The sequence below is a fragment of the Amphibalanus amphitrite genome, unplaced genomic scaffold, assembly GCF_019059575.1.
Source record: "Amphibalanus amphitrite isolate SeventyFive unplaced genomic scaffold, NRLGWU_Aamphi_draft 000037F_arrow, whole genome shotgun sequence".
Classification (NCBI taxonomy): domain Eukaryota; kingdom Metazoa; phylum Arthropoda; class Thecostraca; order Balanomorpha; family Balanidae; genus Amphibalanus; species Amphibalanus amphitrite.
The window spans coordinates 335,545-352,634 of NW_024881533.1; the positions used below are offsets into that span (position 1 = coordinate 335,545).

General features: G+C 46.7%; 2 protein-coding genes across 2 annotated transcripts; one reads left to right on the top strand and one right to left on the bottom strand.

The window, feature by feature from the left end:
- Positions 1 to 4,594: 4,594 nt before the first annotated feature.
- LOC122372564 (GTP-binding protein 4-like) lies at positions 4,595 to 7,446 on the bottom strand. Its single transcript, XM_043349902.1, has one exon. The coding sequence runs from the start codon at positions 7,028 to 7,030 to the stop codon at positions 5,126 to 5,128; it is 1,905 nt and encodes a 634-aa protein (XP_043205837.1). The 5' UTR covers positions 7,031 to 7,446; the 3' UTR covers positions 4,595 to 5,125.
- LOC122372565 (40S ribosomal protein S3-like) lies at positions 7,364 to 15,606 on the top strand. The gene is made up of 4 exons (XM_043349918.1): positions 7,364 to 7,703; positions 7,912 to 8,059; positions 9,720 to 10,079; positions 15,383 to 15,606. Exons 1-4 carry the CDS (start codon positions 7,674 to 7,676, stop codon positions 15,568 to 15,570), a joined length of 726 nt encoding a protein of 241 aa, XP_043205853.1. The 5' UTR covers positions 7,364 to 7,673; the 3' UTR covers positions 15,571 to 15,606.
- Positions 15,607 to 17,090: the final 1,484 nt, after the last annotated feature.

Here is a 17,090-nt window from a genome sequence, read left to right on the forward strand (position 1 = left end):
AAGATGGCTCCCAACAAAACAAACAACTTTCTCATTCAGTATTGTATCTCATTAGGCACCACATGTTTTCAGAGTGTTTATTATGCGTTCCGTCCAAAAAAAAAAAAAAAAAAAATACCGCAGTTTCAACTTTCTCCCATTGACTTTAGCGATCTCAAAATTGACCCGACCTCATAGGCGGCGGAACGGGGGGGGGGGGCACCGGGGCACCGGGCCCCCTTGAATTCTGCAAGGGGGGCACCAATAGCAAGGTGCCCCCTTAAATTTGATGTATTTGTACCAGGGGCGGATTCGGGAAAACTCCAAGGGGAGGGTCATGAATCGAAGTGGTGCCCCTGCCTATACTCAAAATTTAAAACCTCAACGGATTTCGGCCACTTAATTTTGGTGGTGCCCTATTTTCAGTTTTTTATTTTCTTTATTTTTGGTTAGTCATGTGATGACTGGTGCCGCTGCTAGGCCGCTGGTGCCCCTGGAAAGACTGTGGTACCTACCTACGCTGCCCCCTGACAAGCCTACGGTGGGCCCTGACATGACTTAGGTGCCCATGGGCCTTGACAGGCCCGTGGTGCCCCTGACAGGCCTGTGGTGTCCTTGCTAGGCCTGTGATATCCCTGGGCCTTGGCAGGTCTGTGGTGCCCCTGGCGAGCCTGTGATTCCCCTATTAGAACGCAGGTGCCCTTGACAGGTTTGTGGTGCCCCTGACAATCCTAAAGTGCCAACGACAGGCTTGTGGTGCCCTTGACAGGCCCATGGTGCCCTTGCGAGGCCGGTGGTTCCCACGCGAAGCCGATAGTGCCCCTGGCAGGCCTCTGGTACCCCTGGCAGGTCTGTGGTGCCTCTGGAAGACCTGAAGTTCTTTTGCTAGGCCGTCGGGCCGATGGTGCTCCTGACAGGCCTGTGGTGCCACTGACAGGCCCGTGGTGCCCCTGCTAGGCCTGTGGTACCCCTGGCGGGCCTGTGGTGCCCCTGTCGGCTGTCAGGCCTGTGGTGCTCCTGGCAGGCATGTGGTGACCCCAGGCCCTAAGTCATGACGACCTCCCCCCTGGGATTCGCCACTGATTAGTACCGCGATGGCTTCTTGGGAATTTGATACGTGTAGGATAGATGGAATTTATCCAACGACAATAAGGAAGAGTCAAACACATAGGTAGGTAGTTAACCACGTATACGGGGGTGAACTGCCATTTTCGTTGAGTAAAAAAAAAAAATAAAAAATAAAAAAATAATCGTGTCAGGGCTGTGACGAAAAATAAGTGGCCTAAATCCGATGAGAAAACAGGATTTGGGGTACCCTAGGTTTGGCTCCTTGAGCTGGTGCCCCCCCCCAATTGTCTCAAATCGTTCCGCCGCCTATGCCCGACCTTTCTGTCAGCAATGTCAAACTTGCAAAGTAAACGTTTCAAATACATATACTGCTGCCCATTGAAATCGCTGAAGGTTCTAAAGCGATCGGTTAGTCGATGTATTTAGATATGAGAGCACAGGAACTTTCCTTGAGGTAAGGTCACTTGACGTGACCTGGTGTTATGACCTTGAATTGAAAGACTTGGGCGGGAAAAAATGGGTCATTTGAAATCTTAAAATGTTAGATTTTAACAATAATTGCAAACACTATCCCGGCCAAATAGTGAGTGAAAAGGGAGCAATTCCCCAACCCCATGTTTAGCTCCTATAATTGAGCTAACTGCTAGAGCCTCGCGGAAAAAAACGAGCGCTTGCGTCGTTACGTGACGCAGCGACTGTTATCCCATTTTAAAATATCAGTGACCTCTTAGGGCAGGTCAAGGGCCCCAAGGCATTGGATCGGTTTTTGGTGAATAACTTCGCAAAAAATGGTCGCATTATCGTCATTTCGATACAATCGTGTTTTCTGTTCTCAGACGCGTCGATTTATATGCTTTTTTGCTTAGGTGAAACAATTTAGGATGTTTAGGTCAATGTGAGATTATGTTTTTCGTACTCCCATCTCACGCTCTCAGTCCCAGCGGATAAAAACAACACCTTTAGGTCAATGTCATGTTAGGGCAACACAGGTCACGAAGCTGTTGAAAGGAGGACATGTTACACATTTGATTCGGCAAGTCTTGCAGAGTCCATCGATGGCTGTCCCGACTGGCTAGCTCATTTTGATCGGGAGTTATTGACGAAGCACTCCTATTGACGAGCACTCCGTCACGCAAGGTGAACAATGCAAAAGTGAAGCATTAAACCTTGCCAAGAATGTATGAAGTCACGATTTCATGTGCTTGAGGTATAGTTTTAGGTCATTTCCGACGCCAAATTAACAGTTTCCATATTTTCCCATTATGCTTATATGACACATAAGTGCATTACGGATTTGCATCATTTTATAACCGACAGCCGTGCAGTCTGCAGAGGTTTACGTCAGAGGTTGACGTCATAGTTAAGTGACCTGACATGAAAACGTGGTTGATTTCAAATGATCCGGCTTGAATCAAATGTAAAGCATATGAAATGTCAGCCTTCTATCATCAGTGTGCTTTGAGCTACCGCAAAAAAAAAAAAACATGGTGGCAGCATCCACCCGTTCTTCTCGGCCGGCGAGGGTTAAACCTCGCTTCGAATTAGGTATTGCAGATAATGATGCGACCGAAAACAAAGCATCTATCTGTGTCTAGAACGACCGCTGACTTGTTGGACAAGATCCCCAATCTTAATTTGCTAGATGGGAATAAAATACTCGGCATATGATACATATATACCCCTCGATTTGCCCTCGCGCTAAGTCAATTCTAATCATCACTGTCGCTTTTTTATCCGAGATGATGTCGCCGCTAAACGGGTTGTTTTGTTTGCTTGCTTGCGTTGAATGGTTATTACGGATTATTGAAGGATTATGATATAATAGGAATGGGGCAAGGGAGGATATGCACTGCAGTGCAGGTGTTTAATTTACATCACAAAGCCATCATTTCCGGCATCGTGCATAGTCACTATCTTCCCCTCCTCTGCACTGCGGCATCTCTGCGCCCCACACACGGCGTCCTCACTCCACGGCCGGCCGCCGCCAACTGACCCACTCGCCGGGCGCCGCGACCTGACCCGTGTCACTGCCGCGGCCTGCGCAATAGAGTCGGGGCTGGAATCCGGGGGTTCGGCCGGCCGGCCGCCTCTGGAGCGGGGGACTTTTTTAGTAGACCTACTGTACGGTGGGCATATGATCTGAAAGCTTTTTGTCAGCGTGCGACGGTTAAATAGGCCCTACAACTAGCCGCCTTTGTTTTAACATCATGGACGGCACGTATGCCACCCACATGCTACACACTTGTTTTCATTTGTCCCAACCGCTCTGGAATTTCTCAAACTCACTGATGGGTCAGGGAGTTTGCAAACTCCCTAGGGAGTTTGCAAACTCACGGATTTCTCAAACTCCCTGTAACATATATATGATAGTAACCACCACGTCTTCTATCCACATGCCAAATTTCAGATCGATACCTAGGTACCTCTTTTTTTGCAAAGTTATAGCGAAAAAAACTGTTCCAAAATGATGACGTCAAATTTTCAACTCAATTTGTAGCAATTTTAGATCACGTACCCCAAAACAAAGACCACCGCTAAACTCCCCGTGACGAGATGCATCGAATCGATACCCATTTTACGCAAAAATATCAGCTTTGAAATTTTACCTTATTTGACCTGACCTTGACCTGACCTTCACCAGAAAGTGACCTAAACCGTACTTCATGGTATTTTAGCCCATGTTTTAACCAACACCATTCAGTTGGAAATGAAAAATTGACCATAAACATGCATCGCACAACCCAGGTAAAGTTGGGTTCATGTGCCTGACCTTGGTGACCTGACCTGGCATTATCAGTGATCTCTTAGAGTAACTAATGTACTAGGCAACTGACGCCCTATCGCTGATTTTCGACAAAATGCGTTTTATACTCGATGTTATAGCGCATTCCCTAAAAGACCCGTGAACGATGAAACATTTTATCTTTGACCTGACCTGCGACATCATCGGCGACCCTGAGGTCAATGAAATTGGTATTCTTTCGACAAATTTCACAGGGCCATCGAACGCCAGTTGAATTTTATGGATCTGTCCAGTTGTTTCGGAGATACGAGGGGGAATGCCCCCCTCCCCACCGCTCCCAAGAGGTCACCGGTTGATCCGAGACTATACTCCTGGATACCATAGATCTGAGGTGAGGTCACTTGCGTGACCTGAAATTCTCACTGATGAAAATATATATGATAAGGCATGCCAAAAACGGCGGCGACTAGCACGGTGACCTAAACCCTCACGGAGCCTCACCAAGCCTTCTGATTTCCGTAATATTAATTGGGACTCGAGGGCATGGGTAACATTTTTAGCATGCATCCCGACTTCATGCATCTCCAAGGCCAGTTTTTTAAAGGCATTAGAATGGGACTGGATGGGGCTTAAGTACCGTTAGAGGGGGGCAAGATACTGTATAGTTTGGTAGGTACGAAAAAGCGAAAAACCGATGAAGTGAGCGTGTATCCCAGTTCTCCAGCGGCGGAACCTCAGAGTTCGCTGTCGGTCGTTCGCTGCATCCTTTCTCCGAACACCACAGCACCGCCTCGCACACTTCGATCGACTATGGCGCCCCCTACGGATGCCGCCGTTTATTTCAAAGATATCCACTCTGAAACCAACACTGTCGTAGCACAGAAGGCAATACATCAGGACTCCGCTCCCTGGTAATCCCCGGCTGATCAGCCTAAAGCCAAACAACGCTTATCGAAAATAGTGCGATTACATTCCATATATGCAAACGGACTCCATCGTAGAGAACAACTGACAACAATCCACAACGGTAGGTACCATCAGTTACTTCAGTTGCAGACTCCCAAACGAACCATTCACAAACTTCTACACATTGAATCAGTACTTCGTCTCCCATATTCTGAAAACAGGAAAAGGTCCGCAAACTCGCTCTCATTTACACGTTGCTGACCTGTTTTCTACACACGGACAATCACAGCTTACCAGCCAGACTGGTTGTCTCGCTCCCAGATCTCCGCAGACGTCACTCACCATCCAGCCTGGTCATACGGAGCGCCTCACACACCACTCACACCAGTCACTCATGCCGGTCTCCAGCACCTCCTCTACACAGACAGATTAGCGCCGAGTCGTCTTACCGACGCCGCGCTTGCCAACGAACAGGTGCTTAGGCTTCATGTCCAGGATGACGCGATCGGCCTCGCCCTTCTTGGCCTCCCGAGCCAGCTTCTTCTGCGCGTTGCGGCCGATCTTGCGCATCTTGAGGCGCGTCTCCTCAGTGACACCCACCTCGTCGCGCGGAGTCTTGGACGACGAGCGGACGCGGCCCTCAGAGTCGGCGCGCGCCTTCTTGACGCGCGGCCTCGACAGCGAGCGAGACCGGTCGGCCTCGGCCGTGGCCACGAAGTGGGTGCCATCCACGTCCGACATGTCGACGCCGAGCTGCTCCATGTCGTCCCGCAGTCGACTCACGCTCCGCTCACGCTTGAACGCGCGGCCAGTACGGGGCATCGTCGCCGTCGTCTTGTTCTTCCGCAGTTTGCTGTCGATCTTCATGATCTTCTTCTTGTTGCGAATCTTCGTGGCCAGCTCATGGACCTCCTCGTAGTCGGAGTCGGTTTCCTCGTCGCTGTCGTAGACGCCGGCCTTCTCGCGCATTTCTTCTTCCTTCTCCAGCTCCTCCAGCCTGCTCAGGATGTCCGGGTCGACGAAGTCCGCGATGTTGTGACCCTGCCACACCTCCGGGATCTTGTCGTACTTGATGTCGTCGGGAAGATCGTAGTGTTTCTTCAGGTCGAGGGTGTACTCTTCGTCCATCTCCAGCTCTATGTCTCGCTCCAGCTTCCTCTTCTCCTTGCTGGCCAGACCCTGGCGCTTCTTGCGGGCTGCCTCGGGGATGCACGGCGGCCGCTCCTTGTCGTCACGCTTCACCGGCTCTGCCAGATGCAGGCGGTTGAGGATGTCGTTCACCTTTCTGGTCTTGATCTTCACCTCCACACGGTGAGCCAGCAGCCGCTCACACGCCTCCTTTTTCACATCCATGACTCCCTCCTCTGTGACTGTGGACATGGTCATGATGGGCACGCCCTCCTTCTTCAGTGGCTCCAAGGCAGCCTTCTTCTCATCAGACAGCTCATCAATGGTGATGACATCAGACTTGTTGCAGACCACCATCAGTGGTTTGTTGGCAAACAGGGGGCAGATGTTCTCAAAGAGCTGCACCTGCTGATCCAGGGTGTGCCCACACTGCTCTGATGGGTCCATCACATAGAGGACTGCAGCTCTCAGATGGGCCAGAGCTGTGATGGCCTGCATCTCAATGGTGTTCCTGTCCTCCAGTGGGTGGTCCAGGATACCAGGGGTGTCCACCACCTGCCACCTGAGGTACTTGTAGTCAGTGTGACCAACAAATAGCGACTTTGTGGTGAAAGCATATGGCTGCACTTCCACATCAGCCCGGGTGATCTTGTTGATGAAGCTGGACTTTCCAACATTAGGGAACCCACAGATGAGGATGGTCCTTGTGTTTGGATCAATGGAAGGGAGCCTCGACAAATGCTGCCTAACCTGCTCCAGGTACTGCAGGGATTGGTTCTGCCTCTTCATGATTGTTGCCATGCGGCCAAGTGCAGCCTTCTTTAATTGCTTGCAGCGGTACAGTGAATCACCGTACTTCATCAGTCGAACATAGTCCCTTGACACATTTCCAATCATGTGCATGGCCATGTTTATTTGACCCAAGGCCAGTTTGTAATGATCCTTGTCATATAGAACATTCATCAGATCAGCATAGAAAGGATGAATGTCTTCCAGCTTGGGGAAGTCTGTCAGAATTTGCTGAAGCTTGTCGTGGAAGCTTTGCTGTGTGAATCGGATCTTTCGCATGTAAAACTGGCGTATCCGTGATATTTTGTACCCTTTGTGGATCACAGTGGGTGTTTTCCTCTGCGTTTTTGACAGTATTATGTTGATGAAGTCCTTCGAAGAGGGAACAACCACGATTTTCTTGAAGTTGTACGACATCTTCACAAATGTCTGATGCTTGGTGGATTCAAATTGAAACGAGGTCACGAGGAACTTCCTAGTTTACGCGCCACTTCACTCGAATCAATTCAGTGTTGGCAAAATATAGGCCCACACAATCACTGTAGTAAAATCCAATCAACTAATAATTATAAAAGCCGAGCCAAACTGTGCACTAACTCTAATAAATTCCAAGGCTATAGAACTCCATAAATTCGCGTAGCACAAGCTTGGGCACAATTTCATTCCGCGCAGATTATGTCGCACCCGCGCCATTATCACATCAATAGACCGGAAGCAAAAATATAAAATCTTATCTTTTCAAAGGACAAAAGTCGAGAAAAAAATAAGATGAAGCAAAAAATCATTCTTATCTACTTTTTTACGCATTCGGAAACTACAAAACTTTAATCTTGTTGTCCAAAATACATTTTTCGCCTCATTGAATGCAGGGAAGATGAGAACAACAGAACATATAAGTCCTTTTGTACAGTAAAATATAAATTTCAAACACTTCTTGACATTCAATTTGTCTGAATTAAGACATAAACGAACTCATTTTTATAAATTGTCTGCCTAAATATTTTATTTCTTTGATAAACGGCAGCGCCGGCGTGTCTACCTTTCCCCTTACACCGCAAACATGGCGAGGGACCTGTCAACGAAAAAGAAGGTATTTATTGTTTTTTATAAGCTATAATGCATAAACCAAATAATACTGGTATCATCGCAAAAATGGCGTGGACCTGATGCAACGTAATGCGTGTTAAAATCACTGTTGCGTGTCGTTCAGGTCGCAGTATGAACAGTAAATGCATTTTGCGGTAAAAAAAGACAATCATTATTTGATGTGAACATATGCTGTTATTCACATTTTTCAGTTTGTGAAGAAGGGAGTGTTTGAGGCTGAGCTCAATGAGTTTCTGACTCGTGAGCTGGCTGAGGATGGATACAGCGGTGTGGAGGTCCGTGCGACCCCGGGCCGTCGGGAGATCATCATCCTGGCCACCAGGACCCAGAGCGTTCTTGGTGAGTGGAGCTGGTGGGGTTGTTGGTGCCCTTGTGTCATCCTGACACAACTTTCATAGTAAAGTATGGGTGAAAGTCTGTGACAAATCAATTATAAATGTTTTACTTGCTGATGTTCAGTAAATTGATTGCTATGCTTTATGCTGATCAAAGGATTAATAATGCAGTAAGCTTTCTCTCTTGCATGGTTTGATTTTATGTCAGTGATGCTTCTTTATAGCACGGTGTGTTTGACAAAGAATGTGGTTTTCCTGTGTACAGCAAGGATTTACCAGAATAGATACTAAGACAGTTATGTGAAGAGATTTAATTTATGGCATCTGCAAAAGATAGTCAGGGATCTATCAACAGGACATGCTGTCAAAATCCAAATACGGTAGAAACAGTGACATAAATTCTAAATGACATTTAGTTGGGTATCTGAATGTTCATTTAGTTGGCTATCTTTTTCAGTCAAAACCAAAAAAGTAAAACAGACAATGAAAATAGATTATGAAACATGTATCAATCCCATGTGTGATGGCATGCATTATTGTTCAGACAATAAACTAGCAGCTATGGTACCTTGAAAGTGAGACATATTCCAAGAATGACACACATTTTGAGCAAACATTTTCTTGTAGTTTGATTGAAGCTTCAGACATACCACCAAATAAGCTTGGTAGCAATACATTTGTTTGTTTTTCTCTTGTTGAAACTTTTCATGATCACCTAGGTGGGAACTTAGTTGCTTTCTCTGGTGTCATCAGTGTGTCCTTATGTGTGTTATTACTATATATGTTCAGGTGAATTTAATTCATTGTAAATCAAGCTGTCACCCTTAAACACTTCCTGGTTTTCATTTTAAACCATCTGTGATATCTTGCAAGCTTAGCCATAGTATTGGCTTCAAGTTGTAGTGTAAACAGCTTTTAAGAAGTTCATGGCTAACATCTTCTAATGTTCACATACAAACCGCTTTGGATGGATGTCTGGCATTTCTAGCTTATGTTTGCAGAACATGATATTGCAACAAGATGCCATAACTAAACCTTTTTTCACCTTGATCTGAATTAGGTAGGTACTTAAAAAAGCAACAGTGGCAACAACACAGACTAAAATGTTTGAGTGCATCAATTATTACTGAGATATATATGAAAAAGGTATCTGGTCTGTATTATTGAAACATATCCCCATGTGTACTGCTGTTTTCAGGGCAAAAATTAAGGAAAGACTGTAGTACAGCTCAAATCAGATGTGCTGTTGGATTCCTGACCAATTTATCTGACTACTAGCTAAATTGGTAAAACTGTTTAAAGATAATGCCATATGCATTAATATGACAAGTTAGCTCTAACCTTTTTAATTCTGGTATGCCCATGTGTGCATCACTAGCAGTGAAGTTCAAAGTTGACATGAAAAAAATATCTGATACTTATGATTCTTATGATAAACCATTTAGAAAAATCAATATGACAAAAAGCTAACACCAATTAAAGCTGTTTATGGTAAGTTTTCATCAAGGTTAGTCTGGTAAATTGACAGTTTTCTGACTGTTGTAAGCAAGTTCCTGCTGAGACAATTCCTTAGCCATTAATCAATGAATCAGTTAATCATGCATTCTCATTGCAATCAGAAGGGTGTTATGGAATGTTGACACAGTGCTGTTGTTTGTTTTCAGGCGAGAAGGGCCGCCGGATCCGCGAGCTGACCTCGGTGGTGCAGAAGCGGTTCGGCTTCCCGGACGGCTCTCTGGAGCTGTACGCCGAGAAGGTGGCCACGCGCGGCCTCTGCGCCATCGCCCAGGCAGAGTCGCTCCACTACAAGCTCATGGGCGGCCTGGCCGTGCGGCGTGCCTGCTACGGCGTGCTGCGCTTCATCATGGAGTCTGGCGCCAAGGGCTGCGAGGTGGTGGTCTCCGGCAAGCTGCGCGGACAGCGCGCCAAGTCGATGAAGTTCGGCGAGGGCCTGATGATCCACTCGGGTAACCCGGTCAACGACTACGTGGACAAGGCCTGCCGCCACGTCCTGCTCCGGCAAGGTGAGCCGCTGGGAGGTCCGCCGGCTGCGGCCCCCGCCGGCCCCGTGACCGCAGGCCGGGCTCTGCCGGGCCGGGACCCACTCCACCGTCCCCCTGCCGCAGAGTGGGCAATGACTAAGCACACTAGTGCCTATATTGCTATTGGGCGCTTCCAGATTACGACGTGATTACATTGTATTCAACTAATGGGCACTGTCAGCTCTAAAAAAAAGAAATTCTATCAAGAACGCTTTGCGATTCTGTTTTGGCTTGCTTTATTAGTTGCGTGTTGAACAATATCCTCAAAATAATTATGTTGTGGAGAAACGTAGCATGCTTCTTTAAAAAGGTCTTGCTTTATTTTTTTCTTCTAAAAATTGTTGGATTTAATGTTTTGAAATAGTTAATCAAGGGAAACATATTTACCAACAGCGAGACATTTTTTTTTTTTTGCCAACGAAGACTGCCTCCGATTTTATCCTCCATCAGATCCTTAGAGTTAATGGGCTATGAACCGCATTACCTAACGTCTGTCGCAGTTGTAACGAGTAACGACCACCGGGGAATGGACTGCCGGGAACCGGTGCCGTGTCAGCCAGCGGAGGGCAGAAGGGGCTTTGCGCTTCGTGATGTGCCTTATCCCGCGCGGGGGGGGGGGGTGTTTGGACCCCCTGCCCTTTTTGCAGACATCTAAAACGGCACAACTGTTCTGTGCTCGTTCATCCTTTCTGCACATGTGAAAATTTCAGGCCTAGGTATCTACACCAGGTCACGTTAAGTGACCTCACTTCAGAAAAAGTTAGGAATGCTTATCATAGCTACACCGGCTGAGCGATGGCCGTGAAACTGTTAGCGATTGATAAAAGATAAGAGTAACAGTATGCTGAAGATATATCTCCGAGAATCTTGATATTGGTGATCCAAGGTCACGTCAATATTGCGCCGTCTCCGTTATAAGTCGATGGTAAAAAATTCAAAGGCGCCTTTTGGACGAACGTCATTCTAAACACCCTTCTAACCCAGGCAAACAGGCTTTATTGGCATAGGTACTGAACCAGAAAATTGCACCCGTGACCCCTCCTTATGTCCCTGAGGTCATCTCGGGTCATGGAAGGTCCCCAACAGTTTGTTTTTTGCAATAACATTTGATAGCTTAAATTGTTCAGGACGACGTTACGAATCGATTGATACGCAACATTACCTTTTCCGGTCAGGTCATTACATTGACCCTAGGTCAAATTTACAAAATAACCTCTAAGGATCAACTTAGTTAATGATGATAAGATCACGATGCTTGCAAAATGAAACTCCTGCCTTTCTTCAGTCAAAAGTTGTTACTGAAAAACACTTTTTTCGCGGGGTTTGGTGTTTGTATATTTGTTCATGAACAGTTCGTGAACAACGTTTGTTTGCTTGTTGTGCTTATTTGATAGTTAACGAATTCCTTCATTCAAGGTCACATGTTCACGAACAGTGCTCTGTTCACGAACAGTTCATGAACGTTCATTAACACGCTATCATTTTTGATACCTTTCGCGGTATTATTCTCATACAGTGACACACACTGTTGCCGGCATGTTTTATCCCGCGCCCTGATGGGGTCTGCCGAGCAACGCGGTCTGATGGGGGGGGGGGGGGCATTTTGGCCCCCTAGGATCTCGAGAACCACGCAACATAGCGACAAGCGGCAAACGGCGTTGGATAGCCCCAACGGGGAACTACCTTGTGACCGAATTTCGTTGACCTAGGTCAAACCGATGACGTCATAGGTCAGGTCAAAGGTCGAATTTTCACCGTTTACAGGCATTTCAGGAAATGCGTTGTTAAATCGAGTAAAATGCATTTCATTGAAAATTATCGATGGGGAAATGTTCGCCAAACACATATTCTGCTATTTGAGGTCACTGATACCAGGTCAGGTCACAGAGGTCAGGTCGCTGAGGGCCACAAATTAAAAATATCATGTGATGCATGTTTTATGGTCCATTTTATATGCCAAATGCGATTATGTGGGACAGGCAGCCCTTGGGGTCAGTTCAGAATATGTTTTGCTGAAGGAAAAAAAGAGGTATCGATCAGGTATCGATCTGAAACTTTGTATGTATATCGAAGAGCGAAGGGACTATCACATATATTCCGTTTTTTCGAAATTCGATTTTTTTGGGAAAATTTTTGAGTTTTTCTAAAAAAAAATTATTTTTATTTCGGAGGGTTAAAATCCCAAAATTTCCAAAATCCGAGATAGCAGTTTTGTAGTGCCGTCTTTTCTCTACACAGCCACATAAAGAACTTTAAAATTGCTTGTTAACTGTAGAATTGGTGAGCGTTTCAAGATGTCATGTTTTTTGCTCATTTTTACTCGAACATGACCTCAGTTTGACCTCAATAACTCCTGACCCGAGGTGACCTGTGACTTGAAATTTTGTGTGAAGGTGTCAAATTGATGCTCGGTAAGGTACCCAAAATTTGGCGGCGCTGCGCACCGCCGTTTTCTTGCTATTTAAGAAAAACCACAGGGGGGGGGGGGCAAAATGGCCCCCCCATCAGGGCGCGGGTTAAGTGTGAAAATGCGCCAATACTAATCTCAAGCACATGGCCTCATGATTTGCAATGATCCTTGCAACGCTGAGGCTTGAATTGAATTGAGCATTTCAGACCTTGCATGACGTCATATAAGATGTCCAATAAGGTTGTTGATTGCAGTCCGAGCTTTTCGCTGATAACTCCCGAACAAATTGAGCTGGCGAGTTGGTTGAACCATCAATTGACTCAGAAAGAACTGTCACACCGAATGGTATGCAGTGTGACTAAGTAGTTTTGTGACCCGAATAGCTTTGACCTGGACACCTGACCTGAGTCACTGGTTGGCTCAGACTTTAAAATTGAATACCAGTTAGTAATGTATCTCGTAACGACGTTACGATATACACGCTCCCTAATTCTGCGAGGTTCTAGCTCAATTAGGAGCGAAACGGTTAGGTAGGTGATCTTATCCAACCCCTTTTCAACATGTTAGCGAACAGCTCATGGATGTTCGTGAGCTGTTCGCTGTACGTTCACTAAAATTCGGCCGATGACGTCACTTGTTCGTGAACAGTTTGTTTATGTTTGCTCATTTGAAAAATGAAACACCAAGCCTTGGATTTTTTTTTCTTGAAAACGGCTATTTTTAGAGTTTTTGTCCCCTTACGGCTAAACCGTTGATATGAGGTGAAATCTGAGGACATGCTAGCGAAAGGGCGTCAAAAGATCGATCGAATGCGCTTTTCAGTGGCGCTGTAGCTCTATTGGTTACCGAGTTACACGCCGGTTTGTCGAAAAACGTTGAAATGGGTTAGATTGTATCTTTGCTGACCTCTGGTGACCTGACCTGTGACCAGAGACCTGTTTCACTAACAAAGTTTGTAATTACAAAAAAACTTGAGTTTACAAGAAATAATTACCAACATTTGAGATCTGGATTTGACGAAACCTCCGTGTATGAATTTTGAGTTGACAATTTACAAACTTGACAAGAAAAAGTTTGTAAAAAACATTGAAGTCACAAACTTTCTGTTTCACGAAGACCAAAAACACGAAATAAAACATTGTAATTACAAACCCAAAGCTCCAGTGGTCCTGACGTTCGGAATTTCGTTACTTTTTGTGCAATAATGCAAAACATTATTGCACAACGTTCGATCATTTCGAACAAACATGCCATGCTGAATCGTTCTATGCTTATTTTTACTTACAACATTCCCTATGAAGCAAGATATTCAATAGGGTTGTGTGGGGTAATTTGAACATATTTTTTACGTCTTCTCCGTTGTACCAAATTCCAGCTCAACCCTGGATGAAGAAAAACTGCTTCAGTAGCGCAAGTGTCACTTGCTTTCACCATGCAAGCCTCATTTTTGGACGAGCCGAGCATACCTTGAATAGCATAGCCTCACTTCTCCACCAAGTCACGGTGTGTTCAAATTGCCCCACCGTGGGGTAATTTGAACATACTGCCTTTACCTGTCATAAAAACGATAGTCTCGCCAGTACCGATGTTGTTTGACCCATAAGCAAATAGGCAGAACAATTCTAAACATACCTTCACTTGAAAAATCAACACAACAACAAAAATAACAATTGCAGAGTATCAATATCTGCACGCTGCACACCGGTCAGTTGACAGAATTCGCCTCTCTTCAATTAACAGAACGCCTATCATTTTTGTTCGATAAAAACTCCCAACCTTATTGCATCTGTTATAGTGGTGCCAATCGAAACCTGGACATTTAGAGTTCTGATTTTGTCCAATGTCCAATTCGGAATTGGTTGGACAAAGGTAGCAGAGTGGACAACATTGGACGATGGCTTGCTACACTTCAGCGCTTTTTATAAAGTAATCGTGCATAGCATTGATTGGCGAATGGAAAGCTTGTTAAGCTCTCAATATAATGAACACTTTTCGGCTGGTAAAATTACATTATAAGGAATTTAAATGACAGTTTTGGGTGTTGATTAATGCGTAATTTTCGGACATATTTGGACAAATGGATGACTTGTAACATTTTTGAACGGAAATTAACGAAAATGCCGGATACCTATTAGACGGATATTAGACGCAAATTTTATAAAACTGGCATCACTAATCTGCTACTGCTTTGGGTCGAAAATATTGGCAAAAAAAAATCTGGGAGCGTTGTTTTTTTCGGAGCTATCCCTGTCTTCACTGAAATTCTTACACTATGTTCAAATTACCCCACGCTAAAATTATTTTGCCATATTTAAAAACAGGTTTCAAAAGCAAATTTCTTGGATTGAAGGCACTGATTAGGTCATTGTACAACAAAAGCCGTTGCGTATTAGGCGCTAGCAATGCAAGATTTTGCGCTGCAATGAAGTTGCAATGACGTGTTTTTAGGCGTTTTTACTTGCGAAATTGATTTTTTTTACAGTGTGCGTCAACATCTTCATTCCCTGAAACTTTAAACCCCGTTCATATGATAGCCCTTTTTGTTCGATAATTTCCCTCATTGGTCTTATTGTCATGCCACTTATGGATTTTCCGTAATTTTGTGTTTTTCACACTATGTTCAAATTGCCCCACATGTTCAAATTACCCCACCCTACCCTATTTAGATATCGCCATGTTTTGTCATTCGCGCGCCATAATTGCGTTCAACATTTTGCTGCCGTCAAATGTTTTGCGTGCTAATTTCTTTCAATAGTAAGATATTGAAAACAATCGCTGGAAATATCAGTGTCTGTCAGCGTTCTCGCGTAGTGGTGTGTTCGACACTGTACCGCGCTTCGTTGGGTTTGCTGACCGCTGTTTTGCTCCGTTGCAGGCGTGCTCGGTATCAAGGTGAAGATTATGCTGCCGTGGGACCAGACGGGCAAGATCGGCCCCAAGAAGCCGCTGCCCGACCACGTGACGATCGTGGAGCCCAAGGAGGAGGAGCTGCCCAAGGAGCCCTACTCGGAGACCAAGGAGAAGCCCGTCGAGCCGGTGCCCGTGCCGCCGCCGCAGGCCTAGACACTCCCTACCAATACACGACCGACGCTGTGTCAATCCGCCCGAGTGTTGAACGGAGGGGCGGACGAGATACGGGGTTGGGTTGGGACAGCGGAGACGGAAGGGGTTGGGAGCGGGGCGGAGCAAGCTAACGGAGCGGGCGGCGTGGGAAATGTGGCACTGAGGGGGGGGGGGGGGCAGGGCACGGGGAGCAGTCACTGAGCAGAGCAGTCACTCACTGTTTCGACCTGCGTGGTTGAGATCGATGCGGGTCGTGACAGCAGGCTGCACGGTGAGAATGGGACGGAGCATCAAGTGCGGAGACGCGCCAGTACATATTGGAGGAGGAGGGGGCAGCGGCACGGCGAGCCGCGGCGGACCGGGTCAGAGTGGGGCGGTACGGAACCGCGGGGCTGAGACGGAGACAGTGTGATAGAAGCGGGCGGAGTGGGGCGGTACGGAACCGCGGGGCTGAGACGGAGACAGTGTGATAGAAGCGGGCGGAGTGGGGCGGTACGGAACTGCGGGGCTGAGACGGAGACAGTGTGATAGAAGCGGGCGGAGTGGGGCGGTACGGAACTGCGGGGCTGAGACGGAGACAGTGTGATAGAAGCGGGCGGAGTGGGGCGGTACGGGACTGCGGGGCTGGGACGGAGACAGTGTGATAGAAGCGGGCGGAGTGGACACTTGCCCGGGTGTTGTTCGGTCGCAGTTGCTGTTTCTTGGCTCCTCATTGGTCAGATTCACGTAGTTTATACATTTGATCAATGAGAGGCCAAGAAACGCCAGCAATAGCTTCCTGTTCCTAATATGGGAAAAATAGATAACGTGCTGATAAAAAACGGCGACCGAACTCTGACTGACTCGGGACTGGGTGGAGTGGAAACTCGGTTACAAGATGGCAGCGGTCCGAGCCGAGAGGGTACACAGTAGAGCCGGGGACAGGACCGGGCGGAGCGAATAGTGGACCACCTGGATGGGGAAGGGATGGGCCCAACACACGGCCGGGCCCACAAGTCGCGGGGTGGTGGGAAACCGAGCACGGTATGGGGGCGTGACAGCCGAGCTGAGTGGCAAGTCTAAAGCGAGTCATCGTGATGCCAGAGTGCTCTAGTAGGACGAGAGTTCAATATGAAATTTAGTCATGCGACGCTCTTGCAAATTGGCAACGACGGAAAGATGCTTAATTGCGACTTGTCTCTTGTAGAGCTGGTCTCGGCAGTGGTGAAGTGCTCAAGCTCCTTCGATTTTTTTTCCGCCAACTGATAATTCTGAATCCCATATCGGGATTTTGTCCCGCATCCATCCGTCGCTCATGAGTGAGTCAAGTCGGCTGGCCACCGGTGGATGACGCCGCGGTGACGCGGATCTCCGACTAATGAAGATCGCCCCCAAAACTCGGATCTCTGAACTAGCTTCGAAGGTTGAATAAGCCATACAATACACGCTCATCGTTAGGTTCATCTGAGACGCGATAACTGGAACTCACTTCCACTCGCACGGACGCGTCTGATTTAGTGAAGCTCTTGCACAACATACGA

What these genes read in the sequence shown, in the direction of transcription:
- LOC122372564 (XM_043349902.1), bottom strand. Translation starts at nt 7,030, where the DNA reads ATGTCGTACAACTTCAAGAAAATCGTGGTTGTTCCCTCTTCGAAGGAC.
- LOC122372565 (XM_043349918.1), top strand. Translation starts at nt 7,674, where the DNA reads ATGGCGAGGGACCTGTCAACGAAAAAGAAG. An exon ending in ACCTGTCAACGAAAAAGAAG is followed by an intron (nt 7,704 to 7,911) that starts GTATTTATTGTT and finishes CACATTTTTCAG; the next exon opens with TTTGTGAAGAAGGGAGTGTT. An exon ending in CCACGTCCTGCTCCGGCAAG is followed by an intron (nt 10,080 to 15,382) that starts GTGAGCCGCTGG and finishes GCTCCGTTGCAG; the next exon opens with GCGTGCTCGGTATCAAGGTG.